Source organism: Orycteropus afer, unplaced genomic scaffold (assembly GCF_000298275.1).
Source record: "Orycteropus afer afer isolate SDZICR_OR568_19922 unplaced genomic scaffold, OryAfe1.0 scaffold00076, whole genome shotgun sequence".
Lineage (NCBI taxonomy): Eukaryota > Metazoa > Chordata > Mammalia > Tubulidentata > Orycteropodidae > Orycteropus > Orycteropus afer.
The window spans coordinates 587,845-611,168 of record NW_006921663.1 but is presented as its reverse complement, the minus strand read 5'-3'; the positions used below and the strand labels follow the sequence as shown (position 1 = coordinate 611,168).

Sequence of the window (23,324 nt, the reverse complement as noted above, 5' to 3'; positions counted from 1 at the left end):
TCAATTAATGAAAAAAAAAATAAATTTCTACAAGCAAGCATGCAGTTCTAGCTTGAGAAGTAAAATAATTCTGGTAGTTGAAGAAGAGCATGGTAGATGAGCTATGTTGGAGCTATGGTTTCATTTCCAGGAGTAAGAAATCGGAAGGAATGATCAGAAATTTTAGTTATCCCTGATGAGATGGTTAACTGCTCTGAATAGATTGGATTATACTGAATAATAGGTACTTATGTGTGCATGCATGCATGCATGATATATAAACACGCAGATGTGTACGTGTGGATGAGTACTGTTTGAGGCACATAAGCATGCTACAAATGATACGCACAATGGCCATATGTATATGTATGTGTGTTTGTGTGTATAGATAGGTATGCACACATCATTAGCATGCATATATGCATATCCCTGCATGCTTGTATATATATATATGCATGCACATGTGATTGTATATACCAGTATGTATGTATCTTTTGCACAAATTTTATCTCAAATATATAATAGCAACATGTTTTTTGATCCATTTTGCTTTAACCTTGATTTTCAAGTCATTTTCTAATTAAGTCCTTATTTAAATAACAGTTGGTATTGTTCTTCCTTAAAACATTTATTCCGTTATTCTTATTGTACAGCAGGGGTTTAAGCGCAGCCAATACTTTCTTGTGCTGACAGCTCTGATTAAGGCATTAGTCTGCCTTTATATAAATGAATAATTTGTTTGACAAAATTCTGGATGGGAATTTAGTCTATAAATCTACTAATTTTTCTTCCCTCTTGTGAGCATTAGTTACCAGTGAGAACATAAACTGTGTATGCTGTGGTCTAATTGCCACGCACACACACAGTTTCATGGCATGATTTTGTCCACAGATTTTATTTATTTGTTTCTTTATTTGTAAACAAAGGAGATGGGGCTTTTGTTCCCAGGTTGAGTGCCAGCATCATATGAGTGAGACAGCCAAGTGATATCTAACATTTGGACTATCATTGTTGCCTATCTCTTTGTTTCTAACCCTCTCTATTCCCCCTCCCCCCTTTCTACTTCTACTCTGGTAGCATAGTGCCTAAGGCACTTGACTGCTAACCAGAAGGCTGGCGGTTCAAACCCACCAGCCACTCCTTGGAAGGAAGGTTGGGCAATCTACTTCGGTAGTGATACTGCCTCAGAAACCCAAGGAGGGGTTGCTATGAGTCAGGGCTGACTCGATGGCACATAACAACAACAACATTTCTGCTTTCACTTAACCACTTGCCACTGAATAGATTCTGACTCCTGACTACCCTATGTGCTTCAGATTAGAACTGTGTTCCACAGGTTTTTTTTAAATTTTTTTTTTTGTTGTTGTTCCTGAAGATATATATATATATCTATTTAATGAGATCTAACAGGAAAATTCATAACATTGATCTTTCCTGAGTCATTAGTGCATGTGAAAGAAGTATTGTTGTCCCTCAATTAGAGGTTGCAAAGTTGAGGTGTGGTGAACTTTAGGGAACATGACTTTACTAAAGGAGGCTTCTAGGAGTCAGGTCCCTTCAAGCATCATCATAGGGAATGAGGCCCAGTATTGCTGAATCATCCAACGTTTCAAGAGAAGTTGGAAATTCAGATTTGTATGTAAAACCTTGACATACTTAAAGTCAGCTAAAGACCCAAACTAAATCCATTGCCATTGAGTCAATTTCAACTCAGTGGTGCCCATCACGTTTCCAAAGTTGTAAACTGTTATGGAAGTAGATTGCCTCATCTTCTTCCAGTGGAGCAGCTGATGGGCTCGAACCACCTACCTTTTGGTTAGCGGCCCAATGCCTTAACCACAGCACCACTAGCCAAACCAAACCAAACTCACTGGCATGGAATCGATTCCGACTCATAGCAACCCCTCCTTGGGTTTCTGAGGTGCTATCTCTATGGAAGTAAATTTTCCAGTCTTCCTTCCGAGGAGTGGCTGGTGGGTTTGAACCACTAGCATTCTGGTTAGCAGTGAAATGCCTTAGTCACTACACCACCACAGCTCCTTTAAAGTCTAAGGGCCAAGCATAACTCATCTGCAAACAGAAAGAGTCACATGGTGCACTAGTTTTGCTACCTCTGTCTGGAATCACATGGTGCACTAGTTTTCCTACATCTGCCTGGAATAATTTCTAAAAGTTCTAAGAGATCTAATTCTTAGTTATTTTGGATGATGACTCAAGGCACTGGGAATTGGTGGTGGAATGTATGTATGTGTGTGTGGTGTGTGTAGAGAACTTGGCTTGAGTCTCACCCTGATATTGTGATGTGTGTGTGTCCCACATGAAGCTTCTGGAGTAGGAGAAAGTACAGTCTCCCAGCCATCTTTGCATTCTCAGACTCATCTAGAAAAAGTGGAGTGTATGCTAACTGGTAACAATCACAGCTATATCCTTGATAGAGGCTGGGAGGAGTTTGTCTAAATCACTTAACTACAATATGCTTTCTTTTCTCAAGAAGTTTTCCCTGCAAAATTTTCCCCAAAATTGGGGAAGGAATCAGTGAGTTTGATACTTCTGTATTTTAAAGGTATCGTGCATTTTCAATGTGGGGTATAGAATTGACTTGCAGTAATTGTGGAGGTTTACACTGATGAGTATTTAGATACTGCAAGCTATCCCCTGAGGTTTAACTTGTAAACTCAAGTGGAATATCTAGAGTTCTTTTTAGCTGCTATTGAGTTGGTCTTCAACTCACAGAGGCCTCATGCACAAGAGGATCAGATTGTTGTGATCCATAGGGTTTTCCTTGGTTGATTTTTCAGAAGTAGATCACCAGGTCTTTCTTCCTAGTCCTTTTTAGCTCAGCAAAAATTTATTCTTCAATATAGCAACATGCAAGCCTCCACTGACATATGAGTGGTGGCTACGTTTGCTGTGCATTGGCTGCGAATCGAACTTGGGCTTCCTGAATGGAAAGTGAGAATTCTACTACTGAACTACGATTGCCCCCTCAACGAGATTGAGCATATCTTAAATTATTAGTTTATCCATAGATCATAGATATTTGTAGGTCTGTATGTTGAAATCCTTGTGTAAGATTATTGATAGGACCACTATCTGTTTGTTGCTGTTGTTATGTGCCATTGAGTCGGCCAGACTCATAGCGACCCCTCCTTGGGTTTCCGAGGCAGTATCACTACGGAAGTAGGATTGCCCAACCTTCCTTCCGAGGAGTGGCTATCTGTTTAGTGTAACCAATTCACAGCTATATGTAGAAAGGGCTTAATTATGACCTTTTAGGAATTGACACTGATAGGCTTTTCAGTGAAGATGTGGATAGCTTGAGAGGTTTCTCTGTAAATGGTGTTATTAGGGCAGTTGTTATTTTATACGAGATCATGGTGATAAAGATTGAGGTTTACAATTTAGTAATAATCACATGATCAATTAATGAAAAAAAAAATAAATTTCTACAAGCAAGCATGCAGTTCTAGCTTGAGAAGTAAAATAATTCTGGTAGTTGAAGAAGAGCATGGTAAAGTTTTCATATTTGCAGGTAGATGGCTTTGGATACAACCTAGAGATATCAAGACTTGGAGAAATGCATTGGAGTCTATTTAAGATGCTGTTATAGATATTTTCTTATCAAGAAATTTCAATTTCACTGATACATAATTCTGACATGCCTGTCTAGTGTATGCTCTCATGGAAGGGGGCGTGTGAAGAGAGGTAGCATTTATGATTTATTGAGGCAGTTGGTTTGGTTTTGGTTTAGGCACTAATGTTGGAGCTTTATAAACATAGGCTTATTTAATTTTCACAAGAAACCTGTGGAGTAGGTTTTACTTTTATGATTTTAGAGACAAGAATATTAAGTACTCATCTGGTTAGTGACCAAGCCAGGACTTGAGCCCAGATTTGTCTGTCTCCAAAGTTGTGAGATTTTCCCTACTGTTGATTATCTCTCAATAGGGTCATCTTCATTTATAATGGGTTGACATAAAAAATAAGAGAGATGCTAATGGTATAAAAGAAAAATGAAAAGTTTTAGTTAAGTCTACATTGACTTCCGAGCACCTGGTTTTTATGACATTACCAAGGCATTTGCAGAAATTTATGTGCATTGTTAGAGTCTTTCTCCGTAATATGTCTTTCTGATTGCTGCTGTTTTCACCACTTCATCTTTCTCCACTGTTTTTAATCCCTTGTCTTCAGCTGTGTAGTACATCAGTAATGCTAAATAATAAATCATCAGCCCATTTCCACAAGACATTAGTTTCCTTCTTATTGTGATGAAGACCATTTTAGCATTTGTGCTCTTCCATCATATGGAGTTAGGGTCAGAGGGTCATCCCTGAAGAGCTGGCCTATAGAAAGACTCACCTGCTTGTGTTTCAATCCATAAATTACAGCCCTCAAACATCCTTGAAGGATCTCTCTCTCTCTCTCACTTGCTCTCTCCTTCCCTCTCTCCTTCTTTATCCTTCCATATATAGATATATAGATTTTATTTTCCTTAACTGACAGAATATTGCAATAAAGTCTCTTCTATCTTCTTAGCATTACTAACATTAAAGTTAAATTAAAATTCAACATAGTCATTCATTCATTCAGCTAATGTTTATTGAATCTAACTGAATGCCATAAAGCTGTTGGGTTTTGGGATGTTGTTGTTGTTGTTGTTATTTGCTGTCGAGTCGGCCCCGACTCATAGTGACCCCTCCTTGGGTTTCCGAGGCAGTATCACTACGGAAGTAGGATTGCCCAACCTAAGCCACAGTCTAATCCTTTAAGGATCTGTAAGTTTAGTGGCATGCTAATTTCTCAAGAAATTATAATAGAGATAACTGCTGGAAAGCAGATAATACACAAAATGTGGTGGGAAGGAACATAGCAGAAGAAACACAGGATTCTGCTTGGAATAGCAGAAAAAACACTGTAGAGAAAAAAGAGGATGAGATGTGCTTGAAGGAGACATAGAAATTGGGCTTTGGAGTGGGAAGCAGTATTTCTGGCTTAGAACCTCTTCTAGGTCAAATGTCAATTGGGAGTGTTGAAAAATCACCTGCAGATGTCAAATGCTTAATGATTTGTTTAGATTAGCAAAATTGAAATTTTAACCCATAGGTCTTAAAAATTTTTGAGCAGAACAGTGACAAAATCAGTTTCCTATAAATGATTGCGAAGACTGTGAGGAGGTGCAGAATGAAATATTGCCTGGTCCCACACCATCCTCACAGATCTTTTTTTCCTTATTTTTATTTTTAGTTAAAGCTATTTTAAAAAATTATTTCACACCATGAATATACCTTAACAAGACAAATAGTATCACAAGTGTTATAACACAACAGTAAAGACAAAAAACGCCACACAGCAGTCACGTGACACGCTACTCCCTTCTCTAATTCCTGCTCCTCAGAGTGGTCACTTTTGATTCTCTTAGTTGTTTCTTATGATATTTACTTCCATCTTCCTAAATAATATGCTCATGCGGCTATTTTTCTTATCATTTTAATATATGACCTATGAACTCCCTAATATAAACTATGAATATTTACACCTTCCTTTCTGCATGACTTCTCCTCCCTACCTTCTCCAACAGTTACATCTCAATATTTGGTTTAATCAATATTCAGAATTTAAATTATAATGAGTATGGAAATATTGTCCATGGTGTTAGGTGCTGTTGATTAGAAGAGATTTCCATACAAAGTGACCCAAAGAGACAGTAGAACTATACCATGGGGTTTCTTAGGCTGTAATCTTTATAGGAGCAAATCACCAAGTCTTTCTCTAATGGAGCTGCTGGTGACTTTTCACTTAGCGGCCAAAGCTTAAATATTTTGCCACCAGGACTCCTTTCCATTATGATGATTGTGTAAATATCGTGCATTGCTTCAATCAAAGGGTGTACTCTGATGATTTATCATTTCTTGTATTGTTTGTTTTCCTGGAGTTAATCATTGACTTGACTGCAATGGGTTTGGATTTTTGGTATCACTAATTCATCCAAAGAATTACAAAACTTCCCTTCACACATTTAAACACACCTGGGAAGTGCAGTTTTGGTTTTTGAAAACATCCCTCCTGGAGTTCTAAGTTCTAATTCTCCAAAGTAGGTTTCTTGCTGCACAGCCCTGGGCCTGGGATTTTCTTTACCTTCATTTTGGGAGTTCCCTTTATCTCTCTTCTGAAATGGTCACCTGTTTCTAGTATACTATGATTTTTCCCTCTCTCTAGGTTTATTCCATCATTTTGTGGAAGCACATCCTAAGAAACGGTACCAAAAACCCAAAACCATACCCCCTGCCATCGTATTGATTCAGACTCATAGGGACTCCCATTGGGTTTCCAAGGCTATAAATCTTTATGGAAGTAGATTGCCTCATTTTCTTCCTGAGGAGCAGCTGGTAGGTTTTGAAGTGCCGATCATCTGGTTAGCAGCCAAATGCCTTACCCACTATGCCCCCACAGCTCCTTAAGAAAGGGAGGCAAATTTTTATTTTTGTATTTCTGAAAATGTCCTTAAGTACCCTCACATTTGGTTGATGCTTTGGTTGGATATATAAATGTTGGTTGGAAATAATTTTCTTTCATCATTTGAAATCATTGCCCCATTGTCTTTTAGTATCTAACATTGCTCTTGAGATGTTGGCTGCCGTACTTATTCCTGAGTCTTTACAGAGAGTCTCCTTCTTTTTAACCTCATTTCTGTTTTTCTGCCATTTCACAATAATACGCCTTAGTCTTGGTGTCTTTATTTGTCGTGCTGTGCACTTTGTATCTAGACAGTCATGTCCTTTTAGTATTGGAAAATTTTCTTGTATTGTAATAGTAATATTACTTTTTTGGATAATTTTCTCCTTGACATTTCTCCTTTCTCTTTGGTCTTCTATTTCTCTGGCTTTATTTCATTATTCATCTCTCCTTTTTTGTTGTAATTCTGAGAGCCCTTAATTTTATCTTTTAATCATTCAGTGAAAATTATCTTCTCTGTTGTATTTAATTTCTAAGAGTTCTTATTCTTGGAATGGTCCTTTTTTCATAGCATTTGTTTCTTCTTTCATGGATGCAATATTATGCAATCTCTCTGTAAGGACAGAAATTATAGTTTAAAGAATTCTGTGCTCTGAATTTTCTTGGTTTCCTTGGAGTTCCTTTTTAAAATGTATTTGTATGTTCTCTCCCTCTAATTTAGTTTCTCTCAATGATCATTCATCCTTACAAAAGAGGCACTGTGATTAAGTGGGTAAGGGCAGGACTTATTAGCTGGAGAAGAGACCTTAACAGTGGCTCAGGATGGGAAAGGGGATCTGGAGGAGGCAGTCTGTTTAAATGCTTGTTACATAGTCACCAATCTTTCTCTTTTTAGCACCAACCTGCACTGCAGGCTTCATGGGGATCTGGTGTCCTCACATCCTTAGGCCCTCTAGGGTTCTAACTACCAAACTGTTCGTTTTTTGTTTGGCTTCTCTCCTAGGAAGCACTTTGATTTCTACTTTCTCCACTATGTCAAGAGAACTTTCAAAATTTGCTGTCTAAAATTTATTGCATCTTGTTTGCTCTAATCTTTTCTCAGTTCTTTTTGTCCATGTAGGTTTATGCCTTTTAGAAATCCTTTGGTGAGATTTTGCTAGTTACAGAGGTAAACCTCTAGGTTCAAACTACTATGTTTAGCCACAAATCCCAAGTTGACTCTAGAAGGTTCCTATTACCAAGAAGATCAGTTCTTATGCTCCTTGGGCTCATTCTTCCCCAGCCCCCGGCCCAGTAGTTTGGGTGAAAGTTTACAGAGCAAATTAGTATTCCATTCAACAGTTTATACACATTTTGTTTTGTGACATGGGTTGCAATCCCCTCAGTGTAACAGCACTCTTCTCACTTCCTTGCTGGGTTCTCTGTTTCCACTCATTTTTCTTTTCTGCCCTTCTTGCTTTCTGAACTTTGTTTTTGGGCAAATGTTGCCCTGTTGGTCTTATATGTTTAATCATACTGAAGAGTACATTCTTCCCTGATGTTATTATTCACTTTATAGGCCTATTATTTGGCTAAAAGTTGATCCCCAGGGGTGGGTTTAATTCCAAGCTTGAGTACTGTCTAAGGGTCACAGTCTTAGGGGCTTTACCAGTCTCTAACAGACCACTACATCTGGTCTTTTTTTTTAATTTATTTTTATTGTTTTGAATTTTGTTACACATTTGTTTTTCCCTCCCTCTCTGCCTAGGATCTTCTATTGTGATCTTGATCAGAGCAGTAGGTAGTAGAAGCTTGGTACCATCGAGTTCTTCTGGTCTCTGGGTAGTGCAGATTGTGGTTCGCATGGTCCATTAGTCCTTTAGACTAATTATTTCCTACAGTCTGATTTTCTTCACTCTTCTTTGCTCCAGATGAAGAGACAAATAGTTGTGATGCTCTTTGAGTTATAAATCACTTTGTTGGTATCTTTTAATTCCATTTTCAACTCTTTATTATTAGCTTTCTGACTTTTCTTTATAAGGAATCCCATTTAGCTGGGTGATTCCGTATTGGAAAGTCAACTAGACTAGGGCAAGAAACTTGATTTAGCTCCTTTGCTTCAGTTTTTCCTTTTAAAATAGGTATTACTGCCTGAGTCTATTGTGGAAGCATGTTACAAAGACAGAATGAGATATGATGGATGAATTATGCTTTGAGGTTTTAGGCAAAAAGTTTAATCAATGAGTTCAAGGTATTTCTGCCAGGAAAAAGCAAGAATCCTTGAAAGGCAATATTAAGATTTCTTATTCCTGCTGCTTTAATAATGAAATGACATTAATTATTAAATTAAATGTTCGTCACAGAACATTTTTCTGCCTCATACTTCACTAAAATAAGGAGAGAAATTTGCTTTTTAGCATTCAACTTGTTAACCAGTTAAACTAAAGCCTTAAGAAAATGTCTGGAGCTTAAACGTTCCAGGGATAAGTAAAAAAGAGTAAGATTTAAAATATTTAGATGAACTGGAGCTATTCTAGGTAATTATCACTAATTTCCACTATAATTATGTGACAAATGCATGAATAGAGTCACATAAAGTATAAATTTCCCTGGAAATGGCGTTGGGTGAAAGGGATTTTCTTCCTTGATTTGGGACTAAGAAGTCCCCATCTTCCTTCTGAGGAGTGGCTGGTGGGTTTGAACCGCCAGCTTTCTGGTTAGCAGTCAAGTGCCTTAGGCACAATGTTACCAGAGCTCCCATAATCAATAGTAAAACTAATTAATGAAAAGTTGCTCTAAGGAGGGTTGGGCAATCTACTTCCATAGTGATACTGCCTCAGCAACCCAAGGAGGGGTCGCTATGAGTCAGGCCGACTCGATGTCACATAACAACAACAAGTGGACATCACATGCCATCATAGGTATTACTATTAAAATTGACATTAACAGCTTTCCAGGGACCAAGTGAGTATTCCTTAAGAAAGCATTGTGCAAGTGGGGGGCTGCTGTGTTCTGAGTTTAGTGTTTACTGTGTATTGAAATCTCAGAAGAAGAGGAGGCTACCACTGTGGACCAACGCCAATTTTGCTGTTGTTCCAGCAACCTCTACCCACTGTCTTTTCAAGTATTCTTTTGATATGAAGATAGTCAGATGCTGGAGTGTCATAATAATCTTCCATGTTGCTGTTGTTAGGTGCCACTGAGTCTGTTTCAACTCACAGCAACCCTAGGCACAACAGAAAGAAACACAACCCGTCCTGTACCATCCTTACAATTTTTGCTATGCTTGAGCCCATTGTTGCAGCCATGTGTCACTCCATCTCATTGACAGTCTGCCCCTTTTTTGCTCACCCTCTAACCCTCTACTTTACCATGCATGATATCCTTCTTCATGGACTGGTCCCTCCTGATAACATGACCAAAGCAGGTGAGACAAAGTTTGGACATTCTTGCTTCTAAGAAGCATCCTGACTGTACTTCTTCCAAGACAGATTTGTTCATTCTTCTGGCACTCCATAATATATTTAACATTCCTTGCCAACACCATAATTCAAATCTATCAATTATTCCCTGGTATTCCTTATTTATTGTCCAGCTTTCCCATTCATATGTGATGATTGAAAATATCATGGCTTGTGTCACATGCACCTTAGTCTTCAAAGTGACATCTTCGCTCCTTAACACTTTAAAGAATTCTTTTGCAGTAGATTTCCCCAGGGCAATTCATTATTTGATTTGTTGACTGCTGCTTCCTTGGGTGTTGACTATGGGTCCAAGTAAAATGAAATCCTGGACAACTTCAATCTTTTCTCCACCAATCATGATGTTGCTTCTTGGTTCAGTTGTGAGGATTTTTGTTTTCTTTATGTTGAGGTATAATCTATACTGAAGGTTATCATCTTTGATTTTCATCAGTAAGTGCTTCAAGCCCTCTTTTGCTTTCCATGACTCATCTGTCAGTCTGTCATAATGTGGTGGCTTGTGTGTTGCTATGATACTGGAAGCTATGCTACCAGTATTTCAAATATCAGTGGGTCATCCATAGTGGACAGGTTCCGTGGACCTTCCAAACTAGACTAGGAAGTCTTCCAAGACAGACTAGGAAGAAGGTGGTCTATTTCTGAAAGAAATGGTTGCTGAAACCCTCTGTAGTCTCAAAGAATATGGCAGTATAAAGAGAACAAAGGGCACAAGTACTATTAGGTTGGCTTAGTCATACTGGAAGGAGAAGGGTGGCAAAAGCGGCTTGTAATTGTGGAAGCAAGATCTTGTTGCCTTCTGAGTAAGACTTGCTAAGGATTCCATGAAAGGAATTACAATTTGAATCATAGAGCTATGAGACTGGGTTGTGGGAGTTGTCATTGAATCATTTCTGAACCATGGTGACCCCATGTGTGTCAGAGTAAAACTGTGCCCCATAGGGTTTATAATGGCTGATTTTTTGGAAGTAGATCACCAGGCCTTTCTTCTGAGGAGCCTCTGTGTGGACTAAAATCTCTAATCTTTTAATTAGCAGTTGAGTGCATTAACCATTTGCACTACCCAGGCAGAAAGCAGTTACCATAGAGTCAACTCCAACTCATGGAAATTCCTTGTGTGTCAGAGCAGAACTGTGCTCTGTAAGGTTGACAATGGCTGGTATTTCAGAAGAGGACTGCCAAGGCTTTCTTCTAAGGTACCTGTGGGTGGCCTTGAACATCAAATCTTTTGGTTAACAGGTAAGAATTTTAACTGTTTGTATGACCCAGGACTTATGGAATTGGAAGGGATATTAAAAATCATCTACTAGTACAGTTGTCTTAATTGGCAGCTGAGGGAAAGAAATTTCAGAGAGGGCAAGTGATTTTCCCAAGGTCATATAGCTAACTGGAGCTAATCAGGATGAAGGGTCAAATTTCCTGCCTCTGTTCAGTGTCTTTCCATTATGCCATTTGAATTCAAGTAGCTTTTATTAAGTTCTAATTGTTAACACTTATTTTTCTGAACTAATAGATTTCATTTCTGAACCTTGCACTCTGAATTCTCAGAATCAATTTTTATGTCATCCAAAATGAGTCAAAATTGACTCAATGGCAATGGATTTGGTTTGGGGTTTAAAAGGCATTTCCAGATGTTCCTGCTTTCTTAATCTTGGAATGTTGGAACTTCTCCATGATTTGCTTCAGAATTGAAATGCAAACAGAAATTTTTATCATATTTACAACTGATGCTGCTCAAATATTGAAAAAGTGCCGACTTGACAACTGTATTTTCTGCCATCAGCTGCCATATCATGCTGAGGTTCATGTCAGTGTGTAAATGTCTGGTTAAGTGCAAGTGTGCTCAATAGTCCTTTTCTAAGCTCACTCTTTTAACAGTGGGAGAGCCATGACACTTATCAAAAAGCAAGACAGCCTTGTGAAGAATTCATCAAATTGGAGATGGTGATATCAATGAGTATCTAGAACATCTGAGACAATCTTCCAGCTAGGAATGGATTTAATTTGCTGGCTGAGCTCTTTCATTACAGGAAGACAAGATTCTTCTGGGTGAATGGTGCCATTCCCAGCTTGAGTGCTCCAAGGGGCAATATATCTGTGGTCTAAATTGATTAATTCTTTCATAGTCTGTAAATCTGCAGATCTTCAATCCTCTGTCAGGCATGCAAGACAGGAAAACCCTGTGTGTTTTCTTGGATTGGAAGTGTTTTTATCTGGGCAAGAATGTAATCACAGAAAACCATGTGGACTACAGATTGTATGGTTACCATTGCGTAGCTTGATCATCAGGGCATGTGCTAGTTACAAACGTCTTTGCTCTTCCCGCTGTGGAAGTTGCCACTGAGCTGCTGAGCTGGAAAACAAGGGAGTTATGTTGCTCCGGGGACTCACCATATTAAGAGACATTAAGATGATTATTTGGAGCAGTATTGCAATCTGCAAATGCTTCATTTTGTATAGAAATAGTCCACTGTGGCTTAACTATTTCCAGAAGGGGAGATGAGAGTGAGGTTTAAGATCTGAAATGGTTGGATGATTCTTTTGTCATCCACAACAGAATATGTTCACAAATCAAAGCAATCATCTTTCCAGAGCTAATGTGATTTTTATGGGTATCAAGGGAGATCATTTTCATGGCTGGTTCCAGCCCACATATTTATCCATAGTCAATGGTAGACACTTTGCTATTTCAGATTTTAATGCAAGTCAAAAAAGCAGACATAGTTACTCATTCTTATTCCCTCATAAACACCAAAATGCTTTATCTAAATGTATTTATTTTTGGATGCACCAGTATATTTTGCAGTCACATAAAACCTGGATATTGCTGTTTTGCAAATACAGAAAAGTGTAGCTGCACATTTGAAATGGGAATGTTATCTTGACTCAGAGATTCAAAACTAGGTGCCCTGGAAATATTCTAAATGCACGTTCTTTTGTTTTGATCTTCAGATGTGGTCAGAGAGAGTCATTTGAAAGTGTTGAATATAGATGTTCTTAGTGCTTCAGCAATTGCTCCTTAAAGAATATACACTGGACTTAAAGATTAAAAGAGTGAATTCCATTTATGGCCTAATTTTAAGATAATGTGTCTTTAGTACTGAAGAATCCTCAGAGAGGTTTTTATTGTATTCCACAAATCAGAGAAAGCAAATAATTCCACAGACTAAACACAAGTCTCTGAATTAACTCTTTGGAAGATCTTCCCATAATTACTATGGACTATGTGCCCCCAGAGAGCTATGAGTGGCTGCAGTGGTAGCTGCAATAGTCAGCATGAAAACTACTTTTTTTCTGTGCCACAGCTTCAGCTGTGATTCAACACCTATTTTTGTCTTGTGACAAAAATAATTTTAAAGAGTATGAGCATATTTTATTCCAAAGAGGCTGATCTATCTCTATGTGCCATTAAAAGTTTAGTAGTGATATCATTTAAAACAAACTAGGAAGAAAGGCCTGGTGATCTACTTCCAAAATTCAGCCAATGAAAACATTTATGGATCATAAAAGTTTGATCCCTAACTGATCATGGGGATAGTGGAGGAGCAGGCAGTGTTTTGTTCCACTGTGCATGGGGACTCCCTTGAATCAGGGTGACAGCAACTAAAAACAACAACACCACCAGCCATCTAAGAATGTGGTCCTCAGGTGAACCTTATCAAGATATCCAGGAAGTAATTCCTTTGCGCTATCATGAGAATATTCCTGTCTCTGATTCTGCTGAAGAGATGTGGACAGCAAATAAGTATGAGGCAGGTTCCAAAACATCTATCACCCCCTACACCTACTCCATAGCTAAATGTACAGTAGATATGAATGTTAACCTGTTCCATGATTCTTGACCCTGTGCCCCATTTGAGACAATAACAAGGGATGAGGTAGAGATTGGTGAAGAGATTTTCCAAAGAGAGAGCACTGTCCCTCTAGCAAAAAGGCTGAGCCGCTCTATCACCTAACTCCCACCCAATAAGGTACTGCAAAGAACCCTGATTGGATTTTGAAATATGTTCCCTGTAGGTGGGACTCAGAAAGAACTGGCTTAAGACTGAGACAAGCTGAAGCAGATGATGGACTCAATTCTCCTTTGTGACTGAAATCTTGTGATAGGAGGAAGATGTCCTGTGTGGGGTCAGAGGGTAGAGAGAGCTGCTGTACTGGCACTGGACTATCAGGGAGAATGAAGTGAGAATGTCTAAGACTGGACCACTGTTGGAGAGGGAGCTGAATAGGGGCCATCTTGGGCCCTGTGCAAAAGGACTTCCTGGAGGGGTTGGGAGATCTCAGCTGACAGAGGATGAAATGGACTGGTAGATGTCCATCGGCTGCAGAAGGCCTGTCAAGAAACTAATACAGATTCTTTGTCCTGAGTCATAGGAATTACGAGGAACACTTCCAAAGAGCCTCTACTATAAGGACTTTTTAACAGAAATACATTTAAACATTTCCCAGGATTAGAGAGAAAGAAGTTAGATAACTAACCAACTTAGGAGAACTGTCCTTATCCCTCTTCAACTCTACTACCCATACCCCCTTTCACCTGATGCAGATTAAAATGATAGCCAGCAGTAGCTATGGAGACAGTGCCAGTACCAGTTGCCATCAAGTTGATTCTGACTGATGGCTACCCCATATGTGTCAGAGTAAAACCATATGCTACAGGATTTTCAATGTTTGATCTTTGATAAGTAGATCATCAGGCTCTTTTTCAAAGTGCCTCTGGGTGGAGTTAGACCTCCAACCTTTCTGTTAGCATAGAGAAACCTGTCATGCTCTTCTCCCTACCCATGTCCCCTTTCTTGCAGGGATCCATTCTGAAGCAGGATGGCACTAAGGAAGAAAAGAAGAAATTGAATTGGGTCAAGGTTGAGGAATATCTTGGATTGGAAATTCTAATTTCTGAATTTTTTTCTGTGTTTGGGACTTAAAGAAACTCCAGAACTATCAGTTAGCAAAGAGTGAGCAGAAAATTCCTGGGCCTGGAATAATTTTCATCCACATGAGGGGAAATATTACCCACAAAATACAATTTAAAATGGCAGTTCAGCAAAAATAAATAGGCACTTTGAGTATGTTACAAGTTATGTTTTTTCAACACACTGGACCCACTACCTTCTTCCCAAGGATCAGCATTCACAGAAAGTTAGCAAAGGAAGTTTCCCAAGGGAAACTCATACCACATGTCATCTTAAGTTGACAATTTTAGACTCCATACCAATTCATGTATATTATTTCCTTCTGTAAACTTTGAAGACCAGGTTCTCATCCAAAGACATTACCTCAAGGGTAATTCAGAATGCATTGGGGCAGATTTGAGATGTCTTGATCCTGTCATCTCCATGGCCTATTCTAGCTCCTAGGCCCTCATATGTCTTCACCCTCCACCCCATGGGCTATCTTTGGTTACTTTTAGTTGAGGTAGAAGGAATTGCAAGGGGGTTATTATCTACAGGAGGTGCTGAAGACTTGTGTAGTGAGTGATTCAGTAAGAGAAATAAGGAAAAGTGTGGCGGTGTCAATAACTTCCTTGAAAAATAAGTGGAAGATTTCAGACCCTACTGAGAAGATGTAGAGTGTTACTGAATGTTTTTGAGAAGAGAAAATGAGTCTTGTCCTTTTGTGTCTGTCCCCAGCTTCCTTCTGGAGTCTCCAAACACATATGGCTATTTGTTTAAATGTGTTTTCCTTTGGTCCTGAGGAACTTTTTCCTCCATTGAAGCAAATCCACCAATGTACAGTGTGGGCTTGTGTTGTCAAAAGATGAAGTATGATTTTGGTGTGATAAGGCCTGTAGAGAAAAATTGTGGAGAGTGGTATTTGAAAATTTATACAAATGGATCCTTGTAATAAGGTATAGAAGAAATACTGTATGATCAGGGACTGCCATTGGAGCTTGAGGTTATAAAAGATGAAATATCAGAAGTATTAAAAATATGCATATGTCATGTATTGAGTTGTGTTCCTTCAACATTTATGATGAAGTTATAATCCTTGTGCCTCTGGATATGACCCTGTTTGGAAACAGGGACTTTGAAGATGTTATCAGTCAACATGAAGTCATTCTACATACTGCATGCTGCAGTACCAAACCCAATCCAACCCAACCCAACCCATTGGTGTTGAGTCAGTTCTAACTCAAGGCAATTCTCTGTGTTGCACACTAGAACTATGCTTTACATGGTTTTCAAGGCTGTGATATTTTGGAAGTAGATTTCCAGGATTTTCATCCAAGGCATCTCTGGGTGAATTTGAATCACCAACCTTTCAGTTAGTAGTTGAGCACTTAACCATTTTGCGCCATTCAGGACTCCATTATACTGGAGTAGAGGGGTCCTAATCCCATCTGAGTGGTGTCATTATAGAAAAGGAGAATAAACACAGAGAGACAAAAGAAAGACAGTCCATGTGAAAATGGATCTATAAGCCAAGGAATGCTGGGGTTACCAGAAGCAGGGAGAGCCAAAAAAGATTTAGAGCCTTTGGAGAAAACATGAGCCCACTGACCATGCTGAAGTCTTAAATTTGGACTTCCAGTCTTCAAAACTGTGAGACAATACATTTCTGTTCTTATAAGCCACCCACTTTATGGCATTTTGTTACAGCAACCCTAGCAAACTAATACAACATATAAGAACATCTTTCTCCCAAACATCAGACTTGCAACAAGTTTAGATTTTCTTTGCTTTTTTTTTTTTCCCCCCAGAAGCTAAAGATGATCCTTTAATGCCAGCTCTTTCCATCTTTACCCAATTGAAAATCTGGTCTATATCTTCCTCCTCTTGAGTGCTCAAATGGATTTTACATGTATTTGGTCTATTATACACTAGTACTATTTACCAGGAAAGGAAGAATAGGAAGAAAAGACAACATTGCTGATATATGTAAAGGGATTAAGTGAGTGCCTTGTATATAGTCAGGGCTATGTGTTTCATTCTGTTGTACATAGGGTCGGTATGAGTTGGAGCTGACTTGACAACAATGTGTTTGTTAACTACTAGACTAGACTATTGTTTTTTCTTACAATTTCCTTGGCCTGTGAAGATGTGAAGTACAAAAGAATAGTAGAGAGGAAAGTTAGGTCAATTTGGTTATTTATTAGTAATTTATAATAATACTGTATTCCCTTAAAAAAGAAAAAAGAAAAAAGAAAAAAGTTGACTCTGACTCCTGGCTACTCCAAGCATATCAGGGTAGATCTGTGTTCCACAGAGTTCTCCATGGTTGATTTTTTGGAATTAGATTGCCAGGTCTTCCTTCCAAGAGTTTATCCCCAATTATACTTATTTCCCCCAAGCACATCATCTTTAGATAGCATGAGAGAGTTTATTACAATAAAGTTGATGAGAACATAAATCTTTTCCTTCATTTAGTTTGTATTTGTATTTGTTCACTTATTGATTAAATATTTATTTGAGTAGAAAACCTACAAAGAGAAGATCATTTTCCCATAGGGAATTTAAAGCCCAGTGTAAACCATTAATATAGGAAGATAATATTTGGGAAATTGTTAAGTCTCAGTAAACAAAACTAATCACATATAAATGTCTAGACAGACTTACTGGTCTGACAGAAACTGCTGAAACCCTCAAGACTGTGCCCTTAGATACCCTTCAAGCTTGGAATTGAACTGGCACATAACTAACTAATTTTATTATTTTAGACTATTGCAAGTGGAATTGTTTCTCTAATTTCCCTTTCAGAGTTCTCATTGCCGGTATAAAGAAATCCAGCTGATTTTTGTTTGTTGATCTTGTACCCTACAATTTTGCTAAATTCCTTTATTAATTCTAGAAGTTTTCTTGTGGTCTCTTTGTAATTTTCTATCTATAGAATTATATCATCCATGAATAGAGATAATTTCAATCTTTTCCAGTTTGGATAACTTTTGTTTCTTTTTCTTATCTTATTGCTCTGGTTAGGACTTCTAATATAATACTGCATAGAAATGATGAGAGTGTCTTGTTCCTTGTTTTGTTCCCAGTTTCAAGGGGAAAGTTCTCTGTCTTTCTCACTTAAGTATAATGCTGGCTGTTGGCTCTTCACATATGCACTTAATCAAAATGAGGAATTCACCTTCTATCCCAATCTTCTTTAGGGTTTTCATCAAGAAATAGTGTTGCATTTTATCAAGTGTTTTTCTGCATCCATAAAGATGATCATGTGGTTCTTTTCCTTTATTCTATTGATGTGGTATGTTATGTTGACTAGTTTTCAATGTTGAAGCATTACTGCATTTATGGGATAAATCCCACTTGGTCATGGTGTATTACTCTTATAATAGGATGATGAATTCTGTTCACTAGTATTTTTGTTGAGGATTTATTCGTAAGCAATATTGGCCTGCAGTTTTCTTTTTTTTTTTGGTGTCTCTGTCTGGTTTGGGTATCATGGTTATGTTTGTTTCATAGAATGAATTAGGGAATATTCTTTCCTTCTCTGTATTTTGGAAGAGTTAAACAGTGCTAGTGTCAAATCTTCTCTAAACATTTGGTAAAATCTCCAGTAAAACTATCTTGCCCCGGACATTTTTGGGGGAGATTTTTTTTTTTTTTTTAAATCACTGACTTGATCTCTTCAATTGTTATGGGTTTGTTGAGACATTCTATTTCTTCTTGCAACAGTCTGGGTAGGTTGTGTGCTTCTAAGAATTTGTCAATTCGTTGCCATACAATTGTTCATAATATTCTGTCCTAATTCTCTTTATTTCTATTGGATCAGTTGTAATGTCATCTGTTTCATTTTTTATCTTGGTTATTTGCATCTTTTCTCTTCTTGTCTTTGCCATTCCAGCTAAAGGTTTGTCAATTTTATTGATCCTTTCAAAGAACCAACTTCTTCTTTTATTGATTTACTCTATTACTTTTCTGTTTTCAATTTTATTTGTTTCTGTTCTGATCTTTGTTATTTCCTTTCTTTTCATAGGTTCAGGCTTAATCTGTTCTCTTTCTTATTAATGGAGTTATTGAGTTAGGCTGTTAATTTTGAGAGCTTTTTCCATTTTAATATATGTATTTATTGCTATAATTTTCCTTCTGACTACTGCTTTTGCTGTATCCCATAAGTTTTGGTATGGCATTGTGGTTTTAATACACATTTCTCTAATAACTAATAATGTTGAGTATCTTTTACTATGCTTATTGGCCATCTGTAAATCTTTTTTTTGGGGATAAATTCTTATTCAAGTCCTTTGCCATATATTTGTTTTTCCTATTTCTTTTTATTTTATTTCTTTCATTATAGCTACCTGAAAATTTAAAATTATATATGTGGCTTGAATTCTATTAATATAGGGCAGCAATGATCTAGACCATCAAAACAGAGAAGGATCAATATCTATCTTTAAGGGTCTCTAAATCCTTGCTGGGCAATGTTTCAATATTAAGGTCTTTAAATAGTATGCTGAGCAAGCAATCTGAGAAGCTGGAGTGTATGAAAAAAATGGCATCAAGATTGGAGGAAGACTCATTAATAAATTGCATTTTGCAGATGATAAAACCTTGCTTGGTGAAAGCAGAGAAACACTTACTGATTCATCTGTAAGGTCAAATACTACAGCCTTCAGTATGGATTACAACTCAACATAAAGGAAAAATATCCTCACAACTGGATCAGCATGCAACAAGGTGATAAAAAGGAATGATATTGTCAAGAATTTCATTTTACTTGGATATACAATCAACCAATCAACACCCATGGAAGCAGTAGTCAGGAAATCAAATGACATATTGCATTTGTCAAATGTGTTGCAAAGACCTCTTTAAAGTGTTAAAAAGCAAAGATGTTACTTTGCAGACTAAGGTGTGCTTGACCCAAGCCATGTTGTTGTTGTTATGTGCCGTTGAGTCGGACCCAACTCATAGTGACCCCTCCTTGGGTTTCTGAGGCAGTATCACTACGGAAGTAGATTGCCCCATCCTCCTTCCGAGACCCAAGCCATAGTGTTTTTTAGTTGTCTTCTATGCATATGAAACCTGGACAATGAATAAGGATGACTGAAGAAGAATTGATGCCTTGGAATTATGATGTTGGTGAAGAATATGAAATGTAATGAGGACTCCCAGAGGAATGAACAAATTTATCTTGGAAGAAGTAAGGCCAAAATGCTTTTTGAAGTGAGGATGGTGAGACTTCATCTCACATGCTTTGGACATGTTATCAGGAGGGACCTGTCCTGGAGAAGGGCATCATGCTTGGTAAAGCAGAGGGTCCATATAAAAGAGGAAGATCCTCAGTAAGATAGATTGACACAGTGGCTGCAAAAATGCACTGAAACATTGCAGTGACTGTGTAGATGGTGCAGGGCCATTTAGTGTTTTGTTCTGTTGTACACTGTGTTGCTATGAGTCTGAACCAACTCAGTCGCACCTAACAACAATAGTTAGGTGGGAAGGAGCCCTGATGGTGCAGTAGTTAAAACTCTCAGCTGCTAACCTAGCAGTTGGAATCCACTAGCTGCTCTATGAGAGAAAGATGAAGCAGTCTGTTTCTGAAAGATTACAGCCTTGTAAACCTTATAAAGCAGTTGCACTCTGTCCTCTAGGCTTGCTAGGAGTCAGAATAGACTCAGTGGCACTGGGTTTGGCTTTTACAGGTAAGTGGAGAGACTGTGGGTGATTTTATTCAATCTGGTTTTCCAAATTTTCTACAGTGAATAGGTTATTTCTATCCAAGGAGAAATACACTTTATTTTAAATTACAATTACCACCCACCCTTTTAACCTTAAACTAAAGTTAATTTGCATGCTGATTTTTTTAGAACTCCTGAGGATTTTATCTCTACTCTATTAGACTGAAAAATAGGCACTTTCAATTTAAGTTTCAATCTTGATGCTAATGCAAATTTTTAACATTGTAATGATAACCACCATCAAACAGAACAGTATTTAGTTACTGTAGAAAGTGGTGGAGGGGGGAATACTCAAAGGATAGCTTAATATGCAGGGCCACTGTATACAGGAGTTCAAGCTGTACTGCAAATATGCCCATCCAAGGAGATGACATTTACCCTGAATCTTATAGCAACAGGAGAGAGCACCTGTGGTGCAGTGAACTACTTAATATGGCTCTTTTAGTTATGGTCTTTGTGACTCACACTAGATGACTTGGTAGAACTATGCAAATATAAGGTGCTTGTGACCCACCAAGGGGATTGAATAGCTTGTTAATTATGTAAATAAGGTGGTTGGCACCCTTGTGGTGGTAGGATTGTGCAAATAATGTGTACACAACCCTAACATGGAGATTGGTCAGTTTTGCCATTCTGCTAGGCTTAAAACAAGCCATACCAGAAGCAGAAAGGGGGGATCTTACTGACATCAAGAGAGAAGAGCAGTAGAGCATATCCTTGGACATGAGATCCCTGTGCTGAGATGGCAGAGACATGGCGGCTGCAGAGGCAGCAGAACCAACAGAGACTGGCACAAGACAGAGTGGTGGGCTTGCCGGCTCACAGAGCGAGAAAGCTGAGTGCCATCATGCAGGAGCCTTGCTGGAGGAGTGAGGTGCCTATTTGCAGAACTAAAAATATTTGCAACACTTGTCTGAGCAGGGCAGAGGCCAGACCCAGAGACCAAGGCCCAAAGACAGGCAGGCCTATGGGCATGGCAGAGGGGAGGCTGTCCTGATCAAAGAATGGTATCTTGAGTGCTCCTGAATATGAATTATAAACTACTGCTTCCCTAATAAACTGCATAATCTTGACTATTGTCTGTGAGTTCAGTGTTGTCATTGCAATGAATCATTGAACTCAGCAGAGAGGTAGAGGGTGCCATGGGAGGAACAGTTGGTGTCAGAACTGGCAAGAGGGTTAGGGGGTGATGACATGTCTAACGTCACAGGAATCAGCTTTGGGCTAATGCTGCTGATGGTGATCCTGTGCCCCCCATGTGAAGTCAGACAAGGTCAGACTACACCAACCCCACATCCTTTTTGCAGCACCCCCGGCACGCAGTCCACTGTTGCTCATATAGCCCTGTGCACACTCAAGAGCGCTCAAGTACAGGTGCTCATAAGTGGTGGCTGCAGTGCAGTAAATTACTTAGTATGGCTTTTCTACCCATAAGTCATTCTAAACTCAGTGGTGGAATGAGCAACTGAGGAGCTCCTGATTGTAAATGTTATCCACCTGGGTTATTTCTGTTGGGTGTGGCACAATGCAATGTTATGGGAGGCTCACTCTCAGGTGTTTAGAATTCTATTGTTATGATTGGTTGGTTTGGCCACCCTGCCAAGCTCGAAAGGAGGCCTCCTAGAGGCAGAACTCTCTCTGACTGCTGGTTGAGGAAGATGTGCTGCCGAAAGAGACACATGCTTCTGAAAGAGACACGTGCTGCTGGGAAAGAGATGCAAGAGACGTGCATTGCTGAGTAAGACACCGAGGGACATGCACTGCTGGGGGAGAGACTGTGAGAGACTTGGCTGAGAGACAGAGGGCTAGGGAGAGAGACTGAGCATTTTTCCTGAACTCGAATTGTAGCCTGGTGCTTCCCTAAATAAACCTCATAATCTGTGAGTTCTGTGTGGCCACTGCAGTGAATTATCGAACCCAGAAGAGAGGTGGTGGGTGCTTTGGGAAGAACGGTTGGAGAAAGGGCTGGAGGGAGGCATCATGTCTGGCCTCACAGGAATAGGCCTTGGGCTATTGATGGTGGTTCTGCCTTCCTCTTTTGGGGTTCTAGGAGGTCAGAATATGTGGCCTCCTTGCCCTTTTTGAAGTGGCATTGTGCCTTATCTCAGTCATGATGAACATTCCCTGCAGGTAATTCTCTCAACTACTCTCCACTCTCATAGGCCAGACCTACCACCTTATCTGCTTCAGGTATCATGGGGGCATGTGTGTGGTACTGTGGTAAGTGTCCCCAGGTGTTAATGTGTGAGCAAGGGTGCACGGACTAGGTCTGCTGTCTTCCCTGCAGGCTCCGGAAAGGGCCTGATTGGTATTAGTGTTTATCTTGGCCTCATATAAACAATTATATATTTTTTTCTTGTCAAAAGGCATCTTTTCTCAACTTGCATGAAGCAACAGTCCTTTAAATTCAGTACTTTTAAGTAAAACAGGACTTACTGTTGGTAGTAAAGATGATGTCTCCTTCCCGGGGAGTGGGATCTGAATCCTGGACCACCTGCAAGTCTCCCACAGTCCGAACAGCAGGGTCCAAAGTGACTGAACTCTCATTCACAGTCGTGTCGCTGGCACCTGTGATCTGATTGGTTGGTGGGCCTCCCAGAGAGCCCTCAAAGTCGGGTGGTAAGTTGTCCATGCAGTCGGCGTTTGGCTGACAGAAGAAAAAAAGCACTACATTTAGTGTATGTAGTTAAAATGTCTGTTGTTGTTGTTGTGTGCTGTCGAGTCAAACCCGACTCATAGTGACCCCTCCTTGGGTTTCCGAGGCAGTATCGCTACGGAAGTAGGATTGCCCAACCTTCCTTCCGAGGAGT

General features: G+C 39.0%; 1 protein-coding gene across 1 annotated transcript in view; it reads right to left on the bottom strand.

Moving 5' to 3' along the window:
• RNF150 (ring finger protein 150) overlaps positions 1 to 23,324 on the bottom strand; it is a 433,071-nt gene that overhangs the window by 40,188 nt on the left and 369,559 nt on the right. Inside the window, exon 6 of the mRNA XM_007941198.1 lies at positions 22,951 to 23,161. Within this exon, the coding sequence (XP_007939389.1) occupies positions 22,951 to 23,161 (211 nt within the window). The remainder of the gene's footprint in view (positions 1 to 22,950; positions 23,162 to 23,324) is intronic.